At 42.1% G+C, this 25,000-nt stretch overlaps 1 protein-coding gene and 1 pseudogene across 1 annotated transcript in view; both read right to left on the reverse strand.

Annotated features, from left to right (window-relative positions):
• The window catches only part of LOC145409274 (TOG array regulator of axonemal microtubules protein 1), a 137,582-nt gene that overhangs the window by 87,230 nt on the left and 25,352 nt on the right, over positions 1-25,000 (reverse strand). The window contains exons 2-6 of the mRNA XM_080279754.1: positions 16,018-16,256; positions 15,325-15,670; positions 13,498-13,642; positions 12,342-12,534; positions 11,985-12,048 (exon numbers count right to left, since the gene is read on the reverse strand). Of these exons, the coding sequence (XP_080135880.1) occupies positions 11,985-12,048; positions 12,342-12,534; positions 13,498-13,642; positions 15,325-15,670; positions 16,018-16,256 (987 nt within the window). The remainder of the gene's footprint in view (positions 1-11,984; positions 12,049-12,341; positions 12,535-13,497; positions 13,643-15,324; positions 15,671-16,017; positions 16,257-25,000) is intronic.
• Positions 2,538-2,656, reverse strand: LOC145409389 (5S ribosomal RNA; annotated as a pseudogene).

Below are 25,000 nucleotides of genomic sequence, written 5' to 3' on the forward strand. Positions count from 1 at the left end.
ATTTTCATTCAATTTTGGAAGGGTCTCTAGTAGTTAAAGAGTTAATGAAGGCTACACGTAATCCCTTCACTTTAACGGTCCACCCAAAGCCGAAAAAACAATGTGAAAATAGGAAGAACCAACTAAACACCGCGTCATCGGAATAAAGGGTTAAAGGGTTAAGCAAAAAAAAAAAAAAAAGAAAGAAAAAAAGAAAAGACAAAGATATATTACAGGCCCGACAGGATGCAAACTACTTCTCTCTTCAGTCCGATTTTTTCTATATTTCATTATTTACAGACGATTTTTTTTCTTCAGGTAAGGGGAGATTTATATGTTGCAGGGAGATATAGGCAAAATAAATCCCTTCAGTACTAGAGGCCCTTCTTAAGTTTAATCAAATCACTTGAAGACAAAATACACTGGAAAATACGTCCTCGGGTGAAGAGGTTACTTGGACAAACAGAGATAAAGGAGAAAGTGTAATATCCAAGACCCCCATCAGGGAAGCCGTACACGGGCTCTTATGGGTCAGTGGCAGTGAATGAATATAGTGATTAGATACCGGTTATATAGTAAATGAATATACATGAGTCTGTCCGGCAACCACCACAACTACAACCATGTGTGTGTGTGTGTGTGTGTGTGTGTGTGTGTGTGTGTGTGTGTGTGTGTGTGTGTGTGTGTGTGTGTGTGTGTGTGTGTGTGTGAGAGAGAGAGAGAGAGAGAGAGAGAGAGAGAGAGAGGCGCACTGTGTAGCTATTGTTTAGTGTCAAGGGGATCATGAACACCTGTACACCTTCATACACATATGCACACACACCCACACCTGGCGACCTACACGTGGACCAATGCATACACACACACACACACACACACACACACACACACACACACACACACACACACACACAATCACATTCTCTTACAACATCAAGTGCTGATTCTGAATACACAATCTCTCTCTCTCTCTCTCTCTCTCTCTCTCTCTCTCTCTCTCTCTCTCTCTCTCTCTCTCTCTCTCTCTCTCTCTCTTATCACGTAAAATAACCGCGCAGAACGGCCTGACACAGAAAGCAGAGATGGCAATGCTGATAACTTTCGCAGATAACACCAACAGGGACGTGAGGTGAGGCATACAGTTAGCAGACCAAATATCGACACTCCTACGTTTGACGAGTTTGCGTCTGAGTGATACCTTGTTATGTGTTACCGTGTTTTGGACATTTTCAAGTAACTAAATATTCAAGCTTATGGTGATATATATTAATATTACGGTACTGAGTTTGTAGTTAGGGATAACTAAAAATAAAAGGTCTGCATTTACGAGTATTGAGGATATAATAAATTTCTTTGGGTTAATAATATATTCTGAACTGATAATAAGGACGGCCTGTTTTTTTCTTTTCCTTTTTTTTTTTCCTGTTCACCTGTTCTACTTCTCCCGTGTGTGCATCAGTGCTGTATAGGTGAGACACGTAATGTAGGCTACACCCCACAGCATGCCGAGGCTTTATACAACTTTTTCGTGTATAATGAACTAATTTATTCTGTCTATCTGTCTGTCTGTATTTCTACCTGTCTGTCTGTTTGTCTGTCTACCTACCTACCCATTTATTTATTTATTTATCTGTCTATCTATCTTTGTTATTATCTGCCTACCTACCTACCTACCTACTTATCTATCTATCTATTTACCTACCTACCTATCTATCTATCTATCTACCTACAAATCTATTCATCTATCTATCTGTTTGTCTATCTGTTCATCTATCTATCTATCTCCGCCATTGCTCTTTAGGTCATGCATGCAAATACAACCCACAGCAGCCAAATAATATTAACTTTTGCGTATCATGAACTATTTCTTCCTATTTATCTATGTCTGTCTATCTGTCTATCTGTCTGTTTGTCTATCTGTCTGTCTTTCTATGTGTGTCTGTCTGTCGGTTTGTCTCTCCATCAATCCCCATCACTGCTGTCGAAGTTAGGAACGCAATGCACAGTACACCCTATAACACGCAGCGATATAGTAGAACTTCTTGGCGCATAATCAACATTTTCTGATTCTCTCTCTCTCTCTCTCTCTCTCTCTCTCTCTCTCTCTCTCATGGTTGTATACGAAGACTTCATTCAAGGTGCCACTGATTAACTCATTCCTTTATTTATTTATTCATTCATTTTCTTACTTTCATCTATAAATCAACACGACATTTTCAGCAACAACTTCAAATAAATAAATAAATAAAATGAGAATGAAAAAACAGAGATGAGATTTAAAGCTGAATTCTCGATGACACACACATTATAACCTTGATTTATTTTGCACATAACACCTTAATATTGACCTGCATATTATTGGCGTCTTTTAAATATCGACACCCAACAGCACCGAAATACAATAAAAATAATAATAATAATAATAATAATAATAATTTTTTCATTTTCATTCATTGCCAGACGCCATGTATCCCAAACGGGGTGGCCAACGGCTCAGAGTTAATTGTTTTACAGGGAGGGGCACTAATCCTCCACCAACCCCACTTGACACGTAGGGATGCCAACAGCATCTGGTGTTCCCAGGCGGTCACCCATCCAAGTATTAACCAGACCCAACGTTGCTTAACTTCGCTGATCGGACGGGAAGCGGTGTACTCAACCTGGTACGGCCGGGGGTATTCGAACCAGCGCTTGCAACTGCGTGAGTACAGCAGCTTACCAAGTGAGCCATTTAGGCAACCCATAATAATAATAATAATAATAACAATAATAATAATAAATCCCTGGTGGAAATATGTTACGGAATCTCCAAAGGTAGTGACACCTCTCGTACGGATGGGGTTAACGAGGGCAAAACTTAACCCAGTTCGGAAATTCTCTACTAAAGGGTGAATATAATCACTTGTACGAATAGACAGCAATGACAAAACAAAGTATACGTCATTGGGCTGAAAGGCTTTAATATCAACATACTCTGCATCATATCCGCAATATATATGAAGGCACTGAGGCACTGGATAAGAATAAACCGCCGAGGAGGAGGTGAAAAGGGTAAATATCGACATGAATCCGCATCAAATCCCGCAATATTAATGAAAACATTTAGGTATTAGGTAAACAATCAATCGCCGAGGAAGAGGTGAAAAGGTAAAAACATCGACATTCATCTGCATCACTTCCGCAAGACGTAAGAATCCACTGAGGCTTTGGATAAAAATACATCGCCCAGGAGGAAGTGTCACGAAAGCTCCGCCGTCAACCAGAATACGTCGCTTATGCACCAAAACCTCGCCCTTCCCAGAATCCAGACAGCGGGAACTATAAACACGTCCTAAGCATGCTAGGTGTCTGTCAATGGCCACCTGGACTGACTCGTATGTTATTTCGCGGAGGGCAAGGTCAACGTCCAGATGTCTCTCCTGAAGGGATACAGTACGAGGAGGTCTCAGTGGTCGGCTTGATGGAGAGACTCGGAACACCTCTTCCTAAACGATTTATTCTGGACATTGCACCTCAGTATCCTTTTCTGTGCTACTGACGCTGTGTCGACCTTAAACCGATACAGGTGCTCAAAATATACAAAAGAATACTAAGGTGTTATATGTAAAACTAAATCGCTTAGGAAGAGGTGCCACGAAGCCCCAGATGCGACCTAAAATACCGTCTCTACAGTTACCCCACAAAAGGCAAGGTCAACGTCCACTGTCTATACTGGAGCGATATATCAGTGTGTGATCTCAGCGCTTGGCTATCGGTCTGTTTATTATCACAGTAAGGTACAGTGGGGGTTGAAACTTGGCCAATATTTCACTCCTACTTCTCATATTACCTCTGATGACCAATATTCCTACGTTGATTAGGGTTTGATATGTTTCTGCTAATATATCACCTCTCTCGTCTCTCACATTACCTCAGCTGGCTAATATTACTAAGCTGATAGAGGCTTCATATGTTTCCTCTAATATTTCATCTCTTCTACTTCTCACACAACTTCTGCTGACTAATATTCCTAGGCTGATAGACGCTGGACAAGTTTCTCCTAATATTTCGCCTCTTCTATTTCTCACATTACCTCTGCTGGCTAATATTCCTAAGCTGGCAGAGGCTTGATATGTTTCTCTGCCCACAAATGCTTCTCCTAACACTTCACTCCTTTTTCTCACATTACCTCTGCTGGCTAATATTCCTACGCTGCGAGTGGTTTGATAAAGGGACGTTTCTCTGCCTATAATTGATTCTCTTTGATATGATAGGTTAGGAAGGAGAGCGACGGACATCTCCAGAGTGTGAGGTAGACGATGATGATGATGATGATGATGATGATGATGATGATGATGATGATGATAATGATGACGATTAGGTTTATTATTATTATTACGATTACTACTATTACTACTACTACAAATTTTAGCACCGAAGACGAAGTACGGAAACTGTACAGTACACTTGATTATGCGGAAAGTACCAGTCAACGACCTTATTAAATCAGTACAGAGTTTAATGAACTAGAACACTCGGGTTGCAAATGTGTGTGTGTGTGTGTGTGTGTGTGTGTGTGTGTGTGTGTGTGTGTGTGTGTGTGTGTGTGTGTGTGTGTGTGTGTGTGTGTGTGTGTGTGTGTGTGTGTGTGTGTGTGTGTGTGTGTGTGTGTGTGTGTGTGTGTGTGTGTGTGTGTGTGTGTGTGTGTATCAGTCGCCACACCTGATGTTATTCAAGTGCTGAGAGTGAGATAACCACACACACACACACACACACACACACACACACACACACACACACACACACACACACACACACACACACACCTCTCTCTCTCTCTCTCTCTCTCTCTCCTTGGGTAGGCGATCAAATGTGACAGACGGGAAAGCCAGACCCGTTTCCCCATCACCGCAATAGACGCCATCAGTAGTGCCAAGGGTCTCTTAACAATACTTCATAATCTTCCCAGGAATTGAATTAGGCTCTGTCAAAATAATAATCGCCACCCTCTTCAAAATCTACTTGGTACTGACTACAAAAGATAAATATACCAGAACAATGATGGTAAGGAATGAAGGGTGTGATGGTATGAAGTAGGGAATGAGTGTATGGGAAGAGAAGGTGTTGAGGATGTGAGAGGTAAGTGGCGAGTGGCGTGCTGTGAGGTGAAGGTGGTGATAGTGAGCGGTGGTATGTGCTGTGAGCGATAAGGAAGGTGATGTGTGGTGTGGTGTGGTGTGAGGGGGGGTGATGGAGGTTGTGTGGTGTGGTGCGATATGATGTGTACTGCTGGTGTAGTGCGGCATGGTGGTGTGATGTAGTGCGGTGTGGTATAGTGTGGGTGTGGATGTGGGAGTGCTGTGCTGTATTTTGCTGTGGTGTGGTGTGGTGATGAAGGAAGCACTTACCTCTGACTGTGAATCTGATGCTGATCGGTCCCTAAGGCGCTGCAGGACGGTGTGATGGGAAACCTCAAGGAAGGGCAGTTTGACGGAGTCCCTTGCTGTGGGCGGTCCGGGGCTCCACATCTTCTTGCCGGGGGAGTCCCAGTGCGGGGCGCCATGTATCATTTTCCACATTCCGGCCTCCTCCCGGCTGGCCCGGGTGGAGGCCGAGAGAGGCGCTCTTGTAGCGCTGTGCCTTCCCTGGCCAGCCTCGACGGGCGGCACGGTGACGCTGCCCCGTGGCAACACCGCTGCCACGCTACCCAGGGACCTCTCGCGGCGGATGGCGGTGTGGGGTAGCGGGCGCTGGGCCACTTGCAGCCCTGGCAGAGACCGGGAGCGGCCGGCGCTGGCGCTGGAGGTGATGGGCGCCCCCAGCAGGATGGGTGACTCTGGTGATGGGGACCGAGGGCGTTGGCAGGCGGTGGTCTCCCCCGGTGACCCCAGTATTGCGTACCGCCCCGTGGTGGTGTTCAGACTGCAGGATGGGGCGGGGGGCTGTTACCCCCGCCCAGGATCAACCCGCCCACTACCATGACACGCGGGTCAAGTGTTAACACAAGACTGGCAGGCAGAGGGCAGTTCCATCCCTGGTACAAATGACACTCGACTCAGTCACTGGGGACGCGACAGGGGGTCCTTACACGCCAGATCACAGCAGCAGCTTGTATGCCTTGCCACTAAGATGCGGTAGGGAGGTGGTAGGGTGCGGCAGGAAGGTGTGTGGGTGTGGGAGAGCGTGGCCAGGCAGCACGTGTGAGCCAACAGGTAAGGACGGACTGGGGGCGTGCGCGTCATGACACACACCTCAGCCAGCCGTTCCCGCAACACACACAAACATTGATTGTCGGGTTGCGGGGTCGACTCCACAGACTCACCGCATGACTTGAATTAATGTTCTCCATTTTGGTCACTATAAAAAGCAAATAACATGGCTTTATTAAGGACGGACAGTCCACACTGCCTTGCAATGCGCCGCCGTATACGCCCAGTACGCACTCTCACTCCCACTCGGGCAAACACTTTACACGGACAGGCGAGGGATGACGACTGTGCTAGACATCTTAATTTTCATTCAGACGGCTACAGATAACATAGCAATGACAGGCAATGAGATACACATACTTAAGTTGGCGATGAAGGAAATAAAATTCATTCAATGTTGAAGGGTATGTTTGGGTAAGTACAGGTAATTCTGTATTGCAGTGGCCAGCTTTTACATGACAGACATGGACAAGGAGAGAAGAAGAAATCTATGGCTAGCTTACTACCAGTGATGAATGAAGGTATGAGAGCTGAAGAGCAGAACGACGGCTGATCGTGGCTGACCCTGCATACAATCTATTTCAAATAAAAGTAGGAATTACAGTTGGGTTAGTGACAATGATGTGTATGCGATGGTGATCATGATGTTGATGAGGATAGAATAATTGATTTGCATTCAAGGTAAAGCTAATAAATATGACCTGAATGTGTGTGTGTGTGTGTGTGTGTGTGTGTGTGTGTGTGTGTGTGTGTGTGTGTGTGTCCTGGGTTGTGTATGCATGTTTATGTGTACGTTGACCTTTATGTGTATGCTGTGTGCGTGACGTGTATGTTGTTCTCTGCGTGCAAGTATCTAAATCCTCTGTAGCCAGAAACGTTGGAGAAATAAAGAACTGAAGCTCATTTATTTCTTTTCTCTCTCACTCACTTTATCCATTTATCACTCTGAATTAGGCACAAGCGCTGGATAAGCTATGGGACTGAGCGTTGAGATAAATTTATAAAAGTATGTCTGGATCTATCTATCTATTTGTCTATCTATCTATCTAACAGTTAATCCCAGAGTTCATCAAAGACGGCAGAGACAAGAGCACCTCCAAATATCTCCATTACAGTTCATCATCCTGTTCCGTTCGCCACTCCAGGCAGCCCTCCTTCAAAAAAAACTAATAATACCAATAACAATAAATAAATAAATAATAAAAACTAAACTTGCCCTTGCCCAGAGAACAACACAAAGACGAGATTGAAAGCAGACGGAAGAACAACAGTCCCAAGGCGGAGAGTGAACAAAAATCCTGGGCTTGTACTATGTTCCCGCCAGCTGAGAGGATCCGACAGTGCCTCGTCCTTTACCAATTTAATAAGAATAATCCACATTAATATTCTCCTTTATGCTATTTATGCAAGCTACATCAATTTTAAAAAGCTGTAAATACCACAAGAGCGAAATATATGGTCAGGGGAGCAAGATAAATCGCTAAAGAAAAGGTGATATAAAGCCTCCTAACCCACGAGCATACCGGCCGTGTGGTGGAATTCTCAGTTATATTTACGATCGAGTCCTTGTCGTAACTTAAGATTAATTTTTACAGGATGAACTAGAGACAAGGGGGAAATTCTACACATTTCTTTGTCCTTCCTGCAGAGATCAGAGTTACGACTGGGAATGATCAAAATTACGCTTGTGAACCCTGGCACTGGTCACCCTTGTTCTCCTGATTCCGTACCCCACTCCTGACCAGCTCCCGTGCCAGCATCATTACCGCCACACTGGGAAAAGATCGATACGTCTAGGACCCAAACCCACACACCACGATATGATTCTCAGGATATTATTATTATTATTATTATTTTTAGGGGAGCTGCTGTCCATGCCTCCTCCTCCTCCTCCTCCTTCTTCTTCTTCTTCTGCTTCCTCTTTCTCCTCCTCCTCCCCTTCTTCTTCTTCCACACACACACACACACACACACACACACACACACACACACACACACATTCTTTCACACCATCACCTCACGTGTACACATCTGGACAGAAGAACATCCGCTGCTATAATTAGTCTGCTTTTATCTGACGGAACTGGGCCACTCCCACAGTTTGGATACTAAGTCGTGGTTAAATGAAATTCAGTGAACCTTAGTTAAGAGGTAGGAACAAGTCTCCTTGGTTACTAACTATATCAACTCTCAAATCTGCCTACACCTGGCCATCAACTAAGGTGAAGGGGTTAAAGATCTCCGTCAGGCTAAAGGCGCTAGAGTAACTGCCTGTCAAGTGTTAGGTAATAAAAAGTTAAAATTAGACTGCATCCTAAACCAGCGCCTGCTACTGCACAGTATACTCCATCACGATCTCTCTTCCACTTTCAAAGAATCAGCAACCTAAAATTTTCCAAGATACGTCTACGGTAAAAAACAAAACAAAACAGAAAGGACAAATTAACTTCACAGACAGTATGTGCTGACGTTGAAGAATAATGCACGTATCATTACCATAGAATAAATGCGATACTGAACATAAACGAACGTTAAGAAAAAACTCCACGGTCATCCCATAGTTAAAAGGAGTGAAATAATAGAAAAAAAAACATATCTACTGCTTCTACAAATCATTCAGGTGGTAGGCTAGTCCCTTCCCATCCCTGTGGCTGGAAACGCATGCAGTAAATGACCTTCTGCTCCAAAATACCATAGGATCAATATCAAATAATCATTGGCTGCATCTTCAAATAGGGCAGCGACATTCCTCTGCACAGCCACACCAACAAGGCCTCCATTTCAGTCACACCATGCAACGAGACCAATACTAATAATTACATGTTCCTGTGGCTTACTTTTTTTTTTCTTTTCTTTTTTGCTGAAAGAAAATGATGTGGCGTTCACTGGAGTAGGATGCTAGAGTTGTCACGACCCTGAATGCGTTAAGGGTACCAGTAATGACAAATCCCAGGCTCCTACGACTCACTCAGATGAATAAAATCATCTGGAATTAGTTGGAAGGGAATGCCAGACTCGTACCAATCGAGTTAATCACGCTGTTTTATTATTATTATTATTTTTTATTTAATGCACGGAAGAAGGAACCAAAGGCCAGAAGCCGGTAAGATTGTTCCCTCCATGAAAAAACACAAACAAGATCACAGAGCAAAATTCAATATCTGTTCCTTTCGAGAGTTAAAATCATCTCGTTTCCCAGATTTAGTGAGCAGTAAGTTCTTCTTTTTATTCTATGGTATTACCGCAGCCAGAGGACAACTGCAGAGAATTCCATATTAAATGCTTGGATTCTGGCACCTCCACATCCCAGCTTCCAGTCAGCCTCCTTAAACATTAACCGAATGAGCCCATGGACGAATTCTGCATTCTAATTTTGCAGAGTCTATTCTTTGGTATATTTTTGCCATCTACTGACAATTTTATTCAACTTAAGAAGGACTCTGAGTAATCAATGCGTTGATGAAGGCTATATCTAACCTCTCCAACGAAAAGTCTAAGCTGAAAAAAGGGTAGTGTGGAGATACAAATAAAATCAACTATTTAAAAGGGTTCAGGGGTTCCCGGAAAGATAATCAACGCCTAGAATAAATCCTGAACGTTAAATTCTTCCTTGAAATTTGAGGTGTGGAACTGATGGATGTTTTTCGTACTCTCAAGGTCAAATTCTTCCCTGCACTGAAAAGCAACATGAAACCTGGAGAAATTATTCAAGGTTTGCTGAGCCTGCTTCAACCCTCAACACGACACGAGAAAATTGGCGGGATTGTTTACATCTCATGACGGGAGAGTGATTTATATTTCTCCTCTCTCTCTCTCTCTCTCTCTCTCTCTCTCTCTCTCTCTCTCTCTCTCTCTCTCTCCCGAGTTAGCTTCAGCCCTCAACACGACACGAGAAAATTGGAGGATTGTTTACATATCATGAGGGGAGGCTGATTCTCTCTCTCTCTCTCTCAGCAGACTTTTCACACTCGCCCGTCAATCTTAAACACAATACATATTTAACCTGACATTTCCCGAGACAAGACCATTACATATGCAGCCTTGCTAAATAATATAATAGAATGGACAACGTGAAATTAGTCAAAAGGCCATCTGGAAGCAAGGTATATTTTGATTTTATTTTTTATTTTTTGGCTCTTATTGATGGTTTTTATCATTCCTTAACACTGTTTATTGTTTCTCGGTGAGATGAACAGATTTTAACAAACTAGCAGAGAGAAAGAACACACAGATAAACAGATATATTGAAATAGAGACAGACCGATAAAATGACTGACGGACTGATAGAAAGATAATATATATATATATATATATATATATATATATATATATATATATATATATATATATATAGAGAGAGAGAGAGAGAGAGAGAGAGAGGATGGAAAGATAGATAGACAGACGGACAGATAGACATATAGATAGACATATATTGACGGATGAATCCACGTGATAATCCTCATCATTTCAGCCCTAATTCCCACTTAAGAGATGAGGAGAGGTATGATTAACAGTAGTAGTAGTAGTAGTAGTAGTAGTAGTGGTAGTAGTAGTAGTAAGTAATAATAATAATAATAATAATAATAATAATAATAATAATAATAATAAAACAACAACAACAACAACAATAATAATAATAATAATAATAATAATAATAAAAGAACTATAAAAAAGCATGGCCTGTGGAGGAGACCACTTATTTTTTCGCATATAACCCAAGCCATCGAGATCCTGGTGCACAAAAGAAAGGTCATTATTTATTTTTTGAGATGCTTCACTTACACCTTTGGGATACCTTTTCCTTCTGTCATCAAGCAAAAAAAAAATATAATAATAATAATAACAGTAAAATAAAATAAAACAAAAAATACAGGGGCAACCTTGGTTACCTACATTCCCGTACATACTCCATCCCCCCCATTTCGATCCCTTGTAAGATTAGCGGACTCCACAACTCCCAGAATTCGCTTTCTTTCACACACACACACACACACACACACACATTTACCATATTCAAACTTGGTCCTACATCCCACAAATCAAACTCACTCACATCCACCCTCTTCACCATCTTATGTATAGGCACTGTATGTACTGTATAATGTTACCGATCTCGCTACTGAGCCAGTTTCTAAAAACTTCTACGGGCAAAGTACACCACACTTCATTATTTTAATCTACGGCCATAAATCGCCACATTTCATTATTCTAATCAACGGCCATGGTACACATTTATTTCACTCTACGGCCATCGCACATAACATTTCATTATTTTAATATACTGGCAAAGGACACCACATTTCAATATTTTATTTATGTTGTATCCCTTACGTCACTGCATTGAAGGAATTACGGAACTTATTCAGTACGTTTTTCTATCTCCGGTGAAAATATGATAAATCTATAAATTTTTCTGCAATCCTTAACATGTTTCTGAGAGCGAAATATTGGCCTAACTTGCGTAAAACTAGCTCATATATGTGTAAGTCCTCACAATTAAGATGACTGGAGAAAATGAGGGCAATATTACATAATGGGGCAACAGGAATATGGTAATTATCCTTGTCTCCCACCTCTCCACAGTGCCCCAACTTTCTGCCCTAACCTCAGCGTCCTTCCGCCTTAATACCGAAAATGAAGGGGAAAAATTAGGCTATGACTTAACAGATTTCGATTGTGTAATATCCATAAACGCTGATTTACACGTCTAGACTTTGTAATTACCAATATGGCATACCAAGCCACAGGAGGGAGGAGAAAATAAAGCCATGCAGGCATCCGGAATTCCAAAATACAATCCGCCATGGAATTACTCACAGTTTTGTTGAGTGCTACATCCGAGAAGGATCGTTTTCTGTGGAGGCTCTCTTCTCGACCGTCCCTGAAAGAAAACGTTAAGGTATCAATCTTTCAGGGGTAACGTAAACATATTAGCTGGGGTCACAATTTTCACGAAGCCGTGAAATGGAAAATTATTGCATATACTGATTTGTAAGACAGTTTCGGCCTCATAAGAAATGCCGTACCTTCACAGTAAACACACCTTCAATATGTGGGATATACTTTTTTCCAGAAAAACAGCAGGTATATTTAATTCCAGTACCTCATTTTTCATTTAAAAAATAATAATAATAATGGTGATGCGCTCTCTCTCTCTCTCTCTCTTTCTCTAACCTTGCAGAGGACGTAGGTGAGGACTGCGGGTGGGTGTAGGATGCCAGGGCGTTCACGAAAGAATCCGAGGCGGTAAATGAGGCAGACAGAACGGCCGGGGATGCGCTGGCGCCGAGATGGTGACCAGACGAAGAGAAATTGCTTCCTGTCGTAGTGCATCCTGCTCCGGCGAGAATCCAGTCCACGTCCGCTCCTGGAAAATAAATAAATAAATAAATAAATGATGTGGGTGTGAGTTTGTGCATGTGGGGAAGGGGTTATTTGTTTATTTATTTATTTACTTATTTATTTTTGTTGTCTTCAGTTGATGATTCGGCTCAACTTAAACCTGTTCTGGCACTGAAGGGGTACGGTAGGGATGGGTAGGGTTGGTTAAGGTACGGTAGGGTAAGGTAAGGTAAGGTAGGGTGGAGTAAGGTAAGGTAAGGTAAGGTAGGGTAGGGTAGGGTAGGGTAGGGTAGGGTAGGCTAGAGTAGTGAAAGGCAGAAAATGGATAGGTGGGGACAGGACAGCTCATGATACAAATAAAATTATCAACTCCAATCCTCTCATGCAACTGACATATCTAAATTCTGTTCACGCATAAAAACCCTTACAATGGCAGCAATCAGTTAATTAATTTTTTTCATCAGTTTTCATATATATTACGCTAACTAGCTTATTATTTTTTTTTTACACTCTGCGTCAAAATTTAATGGATTATTGCGAAGAATTTATAGAGACTCCAATATTTAGACATGATTATCTCAAAACAACACAGTTTTTGAGGTTATGTCAGTGAAATTCAAACTTCCTCATATACGCCACCCCCTTCTCTCTCTCTCTCTCCACACACACACACACACACACACACACACACACACACACACACACACACACACACACACATACACACACACACACACACACACACACACACACACACACACAAAATGTACGAACTTTCAGGGCGTGACAAGCTACTGTGCTCAGGTGCTGGGATGGCTAGTGAATGAGAGAGAGAGAGAGAGAGAGAGAGAGAGAGAGAGAGAGAGAGAGAAGAAAAGAATCTCATGCGGTCAACACGAATTCAACTCCATGTATGCAAACCTTCAGTGTGAGATAAGAGGGGTTACGAAACTTCCTAAATCAAGAATACGAGCCCATGTATACGAACCTCTGGGGTAGGAGAGGTTGTTGCGTCCAGGAGAGGGTACCACCAGCGAATACTCTATCAGTCCATCTGGCGTGACTCTGGGCAGCTGTCTTCTTGCTAGTCTCGCCTGCACCGCTGCCATAGCACCCTCAGCGTCATCTTCATCCTGTACAACACACATAAACTTCTCACTTACAAATTTAGGCTCGATGTAGAGACGAATCAGGGAATATTTCTGAGTTATTGCCCATATTACTCTCCAAAGTAAATGGTGTTCGGCATCCCCTTTCTTCCTATTAACTAGGTAACGTTTGCTATTACATTTTTTGATTCACTGAAGAGAGGAAGAGAAGCTGTAAACATGAACGTGAAATCTGGTGTTTGTTTATCAGCCGAGAATGGGCTGTATCGCACGTGTGGGAGAATTAAACATGGTTGTGTGTGTGTGTGTGTGTGTGTGTGTGTGTGTGTGTGTGTGTGTGTGTGTGTGTGTGTGTGTGTGTGTGTGTGTGTGTGTGTGTGTGTGTGTGTGTGTGAATTGTCCAGCTAACAGAATCTACATCCCTGGACTCCTCATTGCAAACCTCATAGAACATCTCTCACAGTGGCTCTATGAACCCTTGATCAGTCACACAATATATTCTCAAAACAAATTAACTGAGCTTCATGCTTCACTGAAAAATGATTTAGGAGATTTTTATATGTTCTGTGGAAATCCAGTTCTACAGTATTTACATAATCTAAAGAGGTTCGCCATTCATTATCGAGACATCATAACCTTCCTGCTAACCATGTATTACTGTTCTTGCCTTTCCAGTAAGAGAGAGAGAGAGAGAGAGAGAGAGAGAGAGAGAGAGAATTTGCGAAACTGACTTAAGGAACAAAGTAATAATTCCCAGTAAAGGTTGTCAATGCTGGGGTGCACCACACACAGCACTGACGTATATTTGTGTGGATCAATGGGAGTGGCATTCTAAACTTCAGGAGTCGAATTTTACTTCCGTGTTGTGTGTGTGTGTGTGTGTGTGTGTGTGTGTGTGTGTGTGTGTGTGTGTGTGTGTGTGTGTGTGTGTGTGTGTGTTATAGAACAAGGAAAATTAAAGTGATATTTAAGCAGATAATTAGCATCGTCACATAGAAATTGAGCTAAAAGTTTGTCTAGTAAATCCATATCACATATTATAATACCATTTTCTTAATAGTACAGAGCTACTCGTATAGGCACAAAGACCCTACTGCATGCTTCATCCCTTCTCTACGATGATCTGTATTTTGTATTATTCTTACCACCTCCAGACGATTTTGCTAAGCTTTGGGGAGACGATTTACGGAGACGGGGTAAGGAACAGTCTCCCTTAACCCCTTCAAAGCCGTATATCTCCCCATAAGCTCAATATAAACGTCTGGAGAAGGCAAGGATGACCTACAAAATATCACCAGATCCATGGGTCTACAGGATACCAGGCGCCTTCACGTGGTGGCACCGATATAACTGGGTGATAGAACTTCCTGGTACGAACGTCCCTTAACGACCTCCCTATCCACGAAAAGGAGGATGGTAAGCTGCAGGAGATGGGCAATTTCCGCCTGCAGTCCACAGGGTTCACGTATCAGATGAACCTGTGGCTACAACAACAACTTCTACCACTACTGCTCCCACCACCACCACACTAACACCACCATACTACTACTACTACTACTGCCATCACCACTACCACCACCAAACTACTACTACTACTACTAACACTAATGCTACCACCACCACCACCGCCACCACACTACTACTACTACTACTACTTCAGGACACCACTGCTGGGAAGGGGTAGCAGGAAATCACACATATCTCACCTCAACCTTATCGATGGCAGCCATGAGGGGGCCGAGTTTGGCGGGGCCGAGGAACTGAGCAATGGCCGCCAGACACTCGAGGGCCGCCTGTCGCACCCTTCGTCTGGGGTCCGCCACGCTGCCACTCACCCACTCCGCCAGCTGTGCCAGGTCAAATTCGTAGCTGGGGAAGGTCATGAGGGCGTAGATGACGAGGTTGAGGCAGTCTTCCCGCATGCGTGAGGAGCGGTGAGTTAGGTTCTTGCAGAGGAGAGGGATGACGGTGGCAGGAGACGCGGCCTGTAGGAGTTTTCTGAAGACTCGCATGGTCTCTATCCGCACAACCACCTTGGAGTCCCCCACGTTCCTAAGATTGGATTTACAAACACACTTACGATCAAATTTCTTCTTGGATGCACAAAGAAGCTAATAATAAACTGTAAATGATGCATGGTGACAAGTGGATACAATGGAACATAAAAAAAAAAGAAAAGAAAGGTCTCTATTTTTACTAACGCTGCAGACTACAAAGAGCCCATTAACTGTGCAGATGGGTTTTGTGTTGACCAGTATGTTAAAGAGATTAGAAATAAGCAGTCCCATAGGAGGAGGAGGAGGAGGAGGAGGAAAGAATATAATATAATAATAATAATAATAATAATAATAATAATAATAATAATAATAATAATAATAATAATAATGAAGCTGAAGTACCTGAGGAGTGAACGCAGCATCTGGTCCAGGTGGTCCAGTAGAGGCAGCCCCAGCATTCCGACCAGCAGCCTGTAAATCTCCAAGACAGTGAGGGAGATGCGGAAGTTGTTGTCGTTGAGGAGGGAGTCGAGGAGGGCGAGGAAGTCAGGGAGGTGAGGGTGTAAGGGCGTGAAATCCTTCAGGGACTTCATCGTTGACCTCAGCTCCTCGCAACCCTCCGAACGAGCCTTCCAGTCGTGCTGTTAACGTTACACCTAAGTCACACCACACCACCTGTCATACCACCTGTTAATCCACACCACACCACCCGTCATACCACCTGTTAATCCACACCACACCATACCACCTGTTATACCACACCACTCCACACCACACCATACCACCTGTTATACCACACCACTCCACACCACACCATACCACCTGTTATACCACACCACTCCACACCACACCATACCACCTGTTATACCACACCACTCCACACCACACCACCTGTCACACTACACTACCAAATCACACCACACTATCCAACCACACGTCCATAACACAACACACTAACCATCAAAGCACACTACCGCACCACTCCACACCACATCTCTCAACCACAACACCTTATCACACCACATTACCTACCACATCACTCCTTGCGTCACACCATGCTGCCACGCCACAACAAGCGTGCCACACCAAATTTCCTCAGCACTTACAAATATTATCTCAACTTCCCGCGCTAGTGAGGAAAACAGATTCGTGACGATGTGACTGATGGACATTGGAATTACAAAGGACAAAGACACAGAACATACATTTTACGAATCATTAAGACCAGAAACGAAGAATTTTACCTTCAGTGTTAGGTCTGATCCCCTAAGGCTTGGTCTGTATAATAACCACATTCTGAGGGTGTGAGATGGATGAGGTTCTGGAACTAATTACGTTAAAAGTCTGCATTTCCGTAATTTTCACAACCTCACTACTTTGATAAATTAGTTTGTAATATGTGTAGGGAAAAGTACGATATTGTATTACACGGCAAGGAGTTTTTCTTGTTTTTCACCCATAATCTACAGACTACCGACATCAGATTAGCGGTTTTCAACCTTTCTTGTCTCACATAACACTTGACATTTTCTTAGACAGATGCGCACTGTAACGCCCATATTTACTGTAAGTACCTGCATGTCAAAGTGATGTGTGATAACAAAGTCGATCAACTGATCGCTAAGAAAACACAACCGTACCTCCACTGGTACAATCATGAGCAAAAGTTTACCAGGGCAATGGAATGTGTTCCGTGAACTTCAATTTTTATTCGTTGGCAATAGGAATCCCACAATAAAAGAGTATGAGAAGGACGGATACTCTATGCTGTATGGGAAGGAATGAGAAATATGGAAGGACGGTTACAGTGCTGACAGAGGTCTGTCGGTGACCTTCTGCTCGTGGCCGTACAAGTATCCTCTTTTGGTAACCTCTGATCGAGATGAAAACACTATGTTTTTTTCAGTTATTTTTGTTGAGTTTTAAGATGGCCAAAGTAAAATGGAGGTAGATTAACAGTAGGCTACACACTGCAGTTGCCTTCCTTCCAAGAAACCTCAGGTAATAATGTGCCAAGATATGATAATGATAACATAATGAGTAGGAGTCCCATCCCTCCCAATTCCGGCCGGCATGATTAGATAGTTATCACTTTATGTACGAGGCAAGGACCACTTAATTGCAACACGACATGCCACAGACCTGAGGAATTTAAATGACTCACATTCTGATTAGTAGTGAGTCAGGCACCTTCTATGTCTCGGTAACATGTTGGATAAAATTAAGTACAATCAGAGAAATAACTATCTTCCCAGTTCCGTATGAAGAAAATTTACACATGACGAAATACGATGAAACCCCTATCTCTGCTAGTGCGTATTTCAGATGGTTCAATTTTTCCGCTATGTATTCGTCAGACTCTGGGAGGATAACTGTGTCTCTGTCTACACATTACTTTGCCTTTTGAAAGTGTAATCTTGAGCCTTAAAGTCCACTGTAGACTACAGAGATTACAGACTGTGCATATCTGAGAGTAATAAGTCAAGTGATCAAATTTACAAAGAAAATAAATCCCTCTAGTAACTGGGATTCATTTCTACAGGACGAACAATAGATAAATATATTCTATACTGTTATGTACTCTCCTTTCCTTAATCTTCCTGGGAAAAAATAGTTAAAAGGAATTGATCGTCAAGGTCTAGCCACCTTCTACGTTTCAGTAACACTCAAGGTTAATGTATATACAGTACATTTCCTTGTCCTTAAACGGTATAATCTCGGTCCATACCATCCACTACCAAGACTAAGTATTGGGTATATCGCACATTAAAGAGATATAAATAACATATGGAAAAATACTTATGAATCAGATTATGTATGCGTCAGTGAGGCTTGGAAAAAATTTATGTACAGCTCCGGACATTAATACTGAGCCACTTCCTTGCGATATATAATGAAACAGTGACCGATGACTTACGATATCCAGCGATACAATCTTCACAGCCCAGCAAAAGTTTTCAGAGTATCACGTAAGAGTTCCAAAACCTTTCAGCTTAAATAAATGGGTTGATATTATTGTCCGCAACAGTACATACCTTTACCCTCTCAAAGTGTAATTTCGACTCATAATCTCAATTGTACAAAGATTACAGAACGCGTCTTTAAGTATTTTAAATCGCTGTCAAACTCTCCCGCACCACAGTCCTTTCCCAGAAGCTAACAGGAAATCGAAGTGAGGTAAAGAAAAAAAAAAAAAAAGTATCGCACACCTGTCGATCGATGGTTGTGAAAATGAGAGAGAGAGAGAGAGAGAGAGAGAATATAAATTAACACACTGCATCAATAAATATACCATCCAATATGTGACGATTTGAGCAATTTCGAGTCGTAATACTGTACTTACCAAGGACAATATTGTACAATACTTATAATTACAAGGTTGTTCCACATATCACAATGGTTCGTCCGTGTTTCAGACCGGCACGTGCGGTAAGATGTACGATACTATTTGGGTTGGCTGTACGTGCCTCGCCCCTTCCCTCAGCTACCCCCCCACCCCCGCGCCACAGCATGCGAGGGGCTTAACTTCAGGTGTGGCGAAGTGTAGGGTCATTTTTCAACCAGGTGAGCGGGCGACACTTCCGGTTAAAATAGGAAAACATAAGAACTTTCTTTTTACACTTCCTCTTAATATTAGAACTTTTATTTTTTTTTTCATTCTTCTTTTAAGTAGCTGAAACTCTACGCTGTTTGACTTCTTTTATAATTATACTGTTTTCTGTTTTTTCTTATGCTTTTTTTCTGTACGATGATTGGCCTTTGTTGGTACTGCTTTCCTTGTTGATTTTATGTTTTCGTGTTGGACTCTCTCTCTCTCTCTCTCTCTCTCCCGAATGGATTATAGGATTCCATAATAACGCTTAGAGAGAGAGAGAGAGAGAGAGAGAGAGAGAGAGAGAGAATGTTTGTCTATTATATCAACTCCAAAATGTTAAATATTTCATGCCACATAGACAGCGAAATCAATGTTAAAATAAATGAAGAAATTCCACCAAATATAGCTTTCCCAGGTTGACCGAATAACTCAGGGGAAATATGCTAGGAATTTTGTGCTCTGGAGACTTCGTAACATATCTTCCTTAGCGATTTATTTTGCTTATTACACCACACACACACTCCCCAACATATGCTTCCGGACCTTCCTTTCCGCCTTTGTCCCCAGGCACGCACGCACGCGCACACACACACACACACACACACACACACACACACACACACACACACACACACACACACACACACACACACACACACACACTCTAACTGCCATGCACTATCAGTTATCGTCTACATTCCATTCCCTTAATGATACGTTTGTACTTCAGTGGGAACGAAAGGAATGTTAGGAAAATGTCACTTCCAATTGCGTAATTTTCTGTAACTCTCCCATTCCTTGCTACAGACTATAAATTTGCTAAACCATTTCTCTTTAGTGGAATGCCGTAGAGTTCCCAGTACCAGTAACATTTAGAGTGAAGTGCTGTTTAATGTATAGGACCAATACTTGATTTTATAAGTACATTAGGAGTGAGGCACTATCCAATGTGTAGTACCAGTGTCACTTTTACATACCTTCATCCCTTTTTTCTTCATGTATACTCACTCAATATTTACCCCTTCTTCAGGTGACGTCTTACGAATTTGTTTGGCGTAGGACATGCCCATATTAGTGAAACATTTAACTTAGGTCATGTTTAACGAGGTCAGGTCAAAAAATCTCTTCTAAATTAAGTTGTAGCAAGAATGAAGGATTAATTAGGTTATTTTAGCAAAGGGCTCACGTACAAAAGCATTCCCCCTCACCCCTAACCCCCCATCGTCCTTCCACACTCCCCACCCCCTCATTCCCCCTCACCCCTAGCCCCCCCATCGTCCTCCCCCACCCCCCACCCCCACATCATAAAGCTCATACCTTTCTATTCTTGTCCTTAACCCTTTAGATCCAAGTCAAGAACGAGGATAGGACTTGATTCCTTCGTAGTAGTGGCGGGTTTATGGTCTAACTGGAGTGAGGCTTACGTTAGGTTAGGGTAGGTCAGGTTTAGGAGTGGAGTTGAGGTGAAGTTAGAAAAGGTTGGGTTGGGTTGGGTTAGGTTGGGTTGGGTTAGGTTGGGTTAAGTTAGATTAGGTTAGGTTGGGTTGGGTTGGGTTGGGTTGGGTTAGGTTGGGTTGGGTTGGGTTGGGTTGGGTTAGGTTGGGTTAGGTTGGGTTGGGTTGGGTTGGGTTGGGTTAGGTTAGGTTAGGTTAGGTTAGGTTGGGTTCAATTCAGTTATGTTAGATTAGGATTATGGGTTAACAGTGGTGAAGTTTAGAGCAGAGTAAGTTAGGCTGATATGTTACACTACGTTAGGTTAGACTAGGTTAGGCTGTGTTAGGGTGGTATGGGTTAGGTTAGGTTTGGTTTAGTTAGGTTGTGCTGGGTAGTTTATAATATTAAGTTTGGTTTGGGTGTCAGGTTTATGAGTTAACTGGAGTGGACGTTAAGTGAGGCTAGGGTAGGTCAGGGGCTGTATGTATAAAATTCCGTGAGAGGATGTTTCGTTCTGATTGTCTGGTTTTGATATATTTTCTCTCATACAGCTAAGACACACTTCAAAACCAAACCGGACAGGTAGACAGATTGACAGATGAATGGATGGATGGATGGGCAGGCAGAGTGTCACATTTAAGCACACACACATATATACATACATACATGCAAACACACACACACACACACTATAAACCGATATGTTATATTCTCCTGGTTGGGAGCCTGTTATCGCTAAAGAAAGATTAAGAGTGATACTAATGATAATGATGATGATGATGATGTTGAGTGATGACTGTCTCCTAATAAAGCACCATTTCCTAGAGATCGATGGGCTTGAAGAGGGGGATACTATTAAGTCTTGTTGCGTGGAGATAATACTCTCAATTACATAGTGAAATGACGAGAAGTAGAGGAGTTCCCATAAATCATAACCAGGCACTGAGAAATTCTTAGAGGGTGGAAGTGGGTCAGTGGGTGGGGGAAAGAGAGAGAGAGAGAGAGAGAGAGAGAGAGAGAGAGAGAGAGAGAGAGAGATTCAGGAAGTACAAACTGTGGGTAAGTAGGAAACAGACACACAGACAGATGGACAGATAAATAGACAGATAGATATATAGGCTGATTGATAGACAGAGATAGACAGAGAGAGACAGACACACACAGGGGGGGGGAGGAGAAAATGGGTGCAAGTAATTAGGGGTACTCAAATGACTGTCCATTGTCCTAGTATTGATGTAGGAACCAGTAATTGGAGGGGGGGTTTAATTGTCCTCCTAGGTAGTTACAGTACAATGTGGCAGTAATTACCCCAGAGGCATGCTAATTGGGGTCTTTTTCTCCTCTCTCTCTCTCTCTCTCTCTCTCTCTCTCTCCTCACCGATTAGTGTGTCTATTACACAACGATATTTTCTCCCAAAGGTGGCACTCTTGACTTCGCAGAACCTTTTCCTCAGCGATTTATTACGTCTGTTACACAATGGTATTTTCTTCTATGTTCTTATTATATTCTTAGTATCCACACAATTTGCCTCAGGAAAGTACAAAAATATAGCAGGGCTAAGAATGCAAAATTAATCGTTAAAAAAAGGGTGCTACGAAAAATACCATTCCAAATTATTCCCATTGCCAAGGATGGATAGAATTTAAAATCATGTATTCACCCATTTTTTTATAATTCATCTGTTATTTATTTATTTATGTATTTATTTATTTATTGTCATTTATTTATTTATTTATTTACTTATCTATGCTTATTTATTCATTTATTTATCTACATAACGATTGATTTACTGTCATTTATTTATTTATTTTTTCAAGTCATTATTTATTTATTTATTCATTTATTTACTTTTTTAACATCCTGCAGGACGTACAAAAAACTTACAACCAGTTAGAATTAATTTAGTACCTGTCTTCACTGGGAATAAAACTCCCGTGGTGTAACTATGGCTCGTATTATGGATAAAACTGGAGACTTCGTAACAACTCATCCTCGGCGATTTAGTTTCCATTTTAAATTTTTCTTTCTCCTTTACGGTACTGAGACAAAACCATATCAGTACGAAAAATACAGAAATAAGAAAACAAGCATATCAAGTTGCAGTATCAATAATAATTCGCTAACAAAACGGCGCTACGAAGCCTCCAATGCCACCGTCAACAAAGGCCGTATTTTGAGGCCCGTGTTCTCGTCGGGAAAAGGAGGCTCCCTAGCGCCTCTTCCTTAGCGATTTATTTTTGGATATGGCTGGATAATAGCCTTCTGTACGTTATCTACGCTGAGTAGGGCCAATTGGAAGGATTGAAGTAAACATAGAGAAGAACAGTAGGGTGTAATAAGCAAAATAAATCACTTAGGAAAAAATGTGTGTGTGTGTGTGTGTGTGTGTGTGTGTGTGTGTGTGTGTGTGTGTGTGTGTGTGTGTGTGTGTGTGTGTGTGTGTGTGAGAGAGAGAGAGAGAGAGAGAGAGAGAGAGAGAGAGAGAGAGAGAGAGAGAGAGAGAGAGGGCATACCCCACAAACTCTCCTACACTTCCCCTGACACCCAGCAACTTTACCTCACCTCTTAACTTACACACACACACACACACACACACACAACATGAACGCAAGGCTAGGAATCCTATGTTACGTGTTCCCTTCTTCACCCTTAAGGCTCTTCAACAAGCTTCTAATAATCCCCTCAAGTCCTTTTTCTTATTGCACTATCTTGACATACTTCTTCCCTTTCGCGTCAGATCTCTTCCTCTTCCTCATCTCTTCTTCTCTCATTCCTCGTCTTCTTCCTCCTCCTCCTTTTCAAACCTCATCCACTTCCCCCTTTCCTCTTCTCCTTCCTTTTCCCTCTTTCTGCTTCTTCCTCTTCTTGTTAGTCATTCCTTCCTCGTTTGCATCCTCCTCATTCCTCAGCCTTCTTTGCAAACCTCCTCCACTTCCACTTCCTCTTCCCTTTTTCGCTTATAATACCTCTCTCGTCTTCTCCCTCCTCTCTCATTCCCTCTCCTATTTTTCTCCTTCTTCTGCCTCCTAGTTTCCAGTTTCTTATTCCTCCTCCTCCTCCTCCTCCTCCTCTTCCCAATTTAAGTACAAAGAGTCAGTCAAAGGAATCCACCCAATATCTTCCTCCTCCTCCTTCTCTTCCTCCTCCTCCTCCTCCTCCTCCTCTCTTTCTCTTCTTCCACCTCCCAGTTTCAAGGCCGTATAGTCGGTCAATGGACTCTACACTGAATGTTCCACCAGGGATGCGGAAGAAAGTAAAATCCTGCAGTTTAGGACCATATATATTCCTACATAAATAATATCCTTTTCTCTTCTTCTCTCTTCATATTTCGCCATTTCTTTCCCTGTTCATCTTTCTCTATGTTCTTCCATGTTCAACTTTGTGTTCTTCTCTGTTCAACTTTATCTGTGTTCTTCTCTGTTCATCTTTCTCTATGTTAAGCTGTTCATCTTTCTCTATGTTAAGCTGTTCATCTTTCTCTATGTTCTTCCCTGTTCATTTTTCTCTATGTTCTGCCGTGTTCATCTGTCTCTCTGTTCTTCCCTGTTCATCTTAATCTATGTTCTTCCCTGTTCATCTTTCTCTATGTTCTTCCGTGTTCATCTGTCTCTCTGTTCTCCCCTTGTTCATCATTCTCTATGTTCTCCCCTGTTCATCTATATCTATGTTCTTCCATGTTGATCTTTACGTTCTTCCCTGTTCATCTTTCTCTGTGTTCTTCTCTGTTCATCTCTGTGTGCTGAACTAAATCCTTTCCTGTTCTTTTACGTTCAACCTTTATTCCTTGTTCATATTTACCCATCTTTGTGTACTTAACTAAATTTCTTCTTTTCTTCTATGTTCAATTTATTCCTTGTTCATCTCTGTTCATCCTTGTGTTATTCTTCTCCTGCTAGTTCTGTTAATTCTTCATTTTTCGTTCTACTTCCAGTACTAATGTTCTTTTCATTCCCCCTCTGCTCTCTTTTGTTCTCCATCTTCCTTTATTGTTCTTCACGTTCTCCTCTTCTCTTTCTCTTCCTGGTTCTACAGTTGTTATTTTCTTTCTCCTGATCGTACTTTCCCTGATCTCGTTTCTCTTCTTATTCTTCGCGTTACTCTGTTTGTGGCAATGCTGCTCTTCTTCTTCTTCTTCTTCTTCTTCTCTCTCTCTCTCTCTCTCTCTCTCTCTCTCTCTCTCTCTCTCTCTATAGTGGTGCAGGATGACGTCATAATAAGGTCACGTCTCCGTCAGATGTCAGCACACACACGCACACCTACATATACAATACTGTATATACGTATATATAAATACATGTATGCATGTATACATACATACACACATACATATCTGATAACAGACAGGCAGACAGACA

The sequence above is a fragment of the Coenobita brevimanus genome, chromosome 80, assembly GCF_032717465.1.
Source record: "Coenobita brevimanus isolate Jiangsu-jjx chromosome 80, ASM3271746v2, whole genome shotgun sequence".
In the NCBI taxonomy this organism is placed as follows: domain Eukaryota; kingdom Metazoa; phylum Arthropoda; class Malacostraca; order Decapoda; family Coenobitidae; genus Coenobita; species Coenobita brevimanus.